At 51.0% G+C, this 1,656-nt stretch overlaps 1 protein-coding gene across 1 annotated transcript in view; it reads right to left on the bottom strand.

Moving 5' to 3' along the window:
* MYO7A (myosin VIIA) overlaps positions 1-613 on the bottom strand; it is a gene marked incomplete at its 5' end in the record, with an annotated part of 76,103 nt that extends 75,490 nt beyond the window's left edge. Inside the window, one exon of the mRNA XM_029286838.1 lies at positions 362-613. Within this exon, the coding sequence (XP_029142671.1) occupies positions 362-613 (252 nt within the window). The remainder of the gene's footprint in view (positions 1-361) is intronic.
* Positions 614-1,656: the final 1,043 nt, after the last annotated feature.

Here is a 1,656-nt window from a genome sequence, read left to right as displayed (position 1 = left end):
GGCCCCTTCATGACTGGTGGACTTCAACTCCCAGAATTCCTGAGCCGGCATGGGGGAACTATGGCTCCCTTCATGATTTGTGGACTTCAACTCCCAGAATTCCTGAGACAGCATGGGGGAACTATGGCCCCTTCATGACTCGTGGACTTCAACTCCCAGAATTCCTGAGGCAGCATGGGGGAACTATGGCCCCTTCATGATTTGTGGACTTCAACTCCCAGAATTCCTGGCTGAGGAATTCTGGAAGTTGAAGTCCACAAGTCATAAAAGGGCCACATTTGAAGGCCCCCTGCCATAAATGGACCATTGGAGGGGGGGAAGATGTCTTAAAAGCATCCTTGCAACTTGACAAAACGCCCACCTTGGGGAATTTGCTCTCCTCGTCGATGAGGGAAATGAGGTTCATGGGTTTGATGGCGATCATATCCAGAGCATCCTGATTGTCCGTGAATTCAATGTGCTGCCAGTTGATATTTTCCAGGTTGTACTCCTCCTGCTCCAGTTTGAAGACGTGACGCACAAAGAACTGTTGCAGGTTCTCGTTGGCAAAATTAATGCAGAGCTGCTCGAAGCTGGAGGGCGAGAAATATAGATTGATTTGCGACGGTGGCAACTACCGTACCACCGGCCCACGAACCCCTCAGAATCCAAATCAACCACACCGGCAACCGGCAACGGCACTGACCCTCAACCATCCCGCACAGTCCCCCACTCCCACCAGCACTTCACCTCCCAGTGATCCTCATCTGACATGATCTCCCTGTCATAAGACCCTCACTTGCCCCACACACACCTGACCCACCACAACACCCACTGACCGCACAAAGCCTTTGTAAGCAGAAAAAGACAGACACCGGCACGCCCTCAACTCCGCTGAAGAGGTTACCTAGCCTGGCAACGAAACGTTCAGAAACCAACCCACAAGCTCGGAGAACGAATCTCCGCACTCACAGATTGATTTATTGATTTATTCAACGTTTATACGGCCTGTCTTATTGTTACAAATAACTCAGGGTAGCAGATACACCTAATACGCCTTCCTCTTTGTATTTTCCACATAACAACAACCCTTTTCAGGTGAGTTGGGCAGAGAGAGAGGGAGGCGTAAAGTCACCCAGCTGGCTTTCATGTCTAAGGTGGGACTAGAATTCACCGTCTCCTGGTGATTGGCCCAATGCCACTCATCTGGGTTTCATACCTAAGCCAAGACTAGAACTCACCATCTTCTGATGATTGGCCCAAAGTCACCCAGCCAGCTTTCATGCCTAAGGCAGGACTAGAACTTACCATCTCCTGGTGACTGGCCCAAAGTCACCCAGCTATCTTTCATGCCAAAGGCAGGACTAGAACTCTCCGTCTCCTGGTGACTGGCCCAAAGTCACCCAACTGGCTTTCATGCCTAAGGCGGGACTAGAACTCTCTGTCTCCTGGTGATTGGCCCAAAGTCACCCAACCGGCTTTCATGCCTAAGGCGGGACTAGTATTTACCATCTCCTGGTGATTGGCCCAAAGTCACCCAACTGGCTTTCATGCCTAAGGCGGGACTAGAACTCTCTGTCTCCTGATGATTGGCCCAAAGTCACCCAACCAGCTTTCATGCCTAAGGTGGGACTAGAACTCACCGTCTCCTGGTGATTGGCCCAAAGTCACCCAACT

Source organism: Protobothrops mucrosquamatus, unplaced genomic scaffold (assembly GCF_001527695.2).
Source record: "Protobothrops mucrosquamatus isolate PMUCROS unplaced genomic scaffold, P.Mucros_1.0 scaffold5362, whole genome shotgun sequence".
Lineage (NCBI taxonomy): Eukaryota > Metazoa > Chordata > Lepidosauria > Squamata > Viperidae > Protobothrops > Protobothrops mucrosquamatus.
Note: the sequence above shows the minus strand (reverse complement) of the source record. Positions and strands in the feature narration are given on the sequence as shown.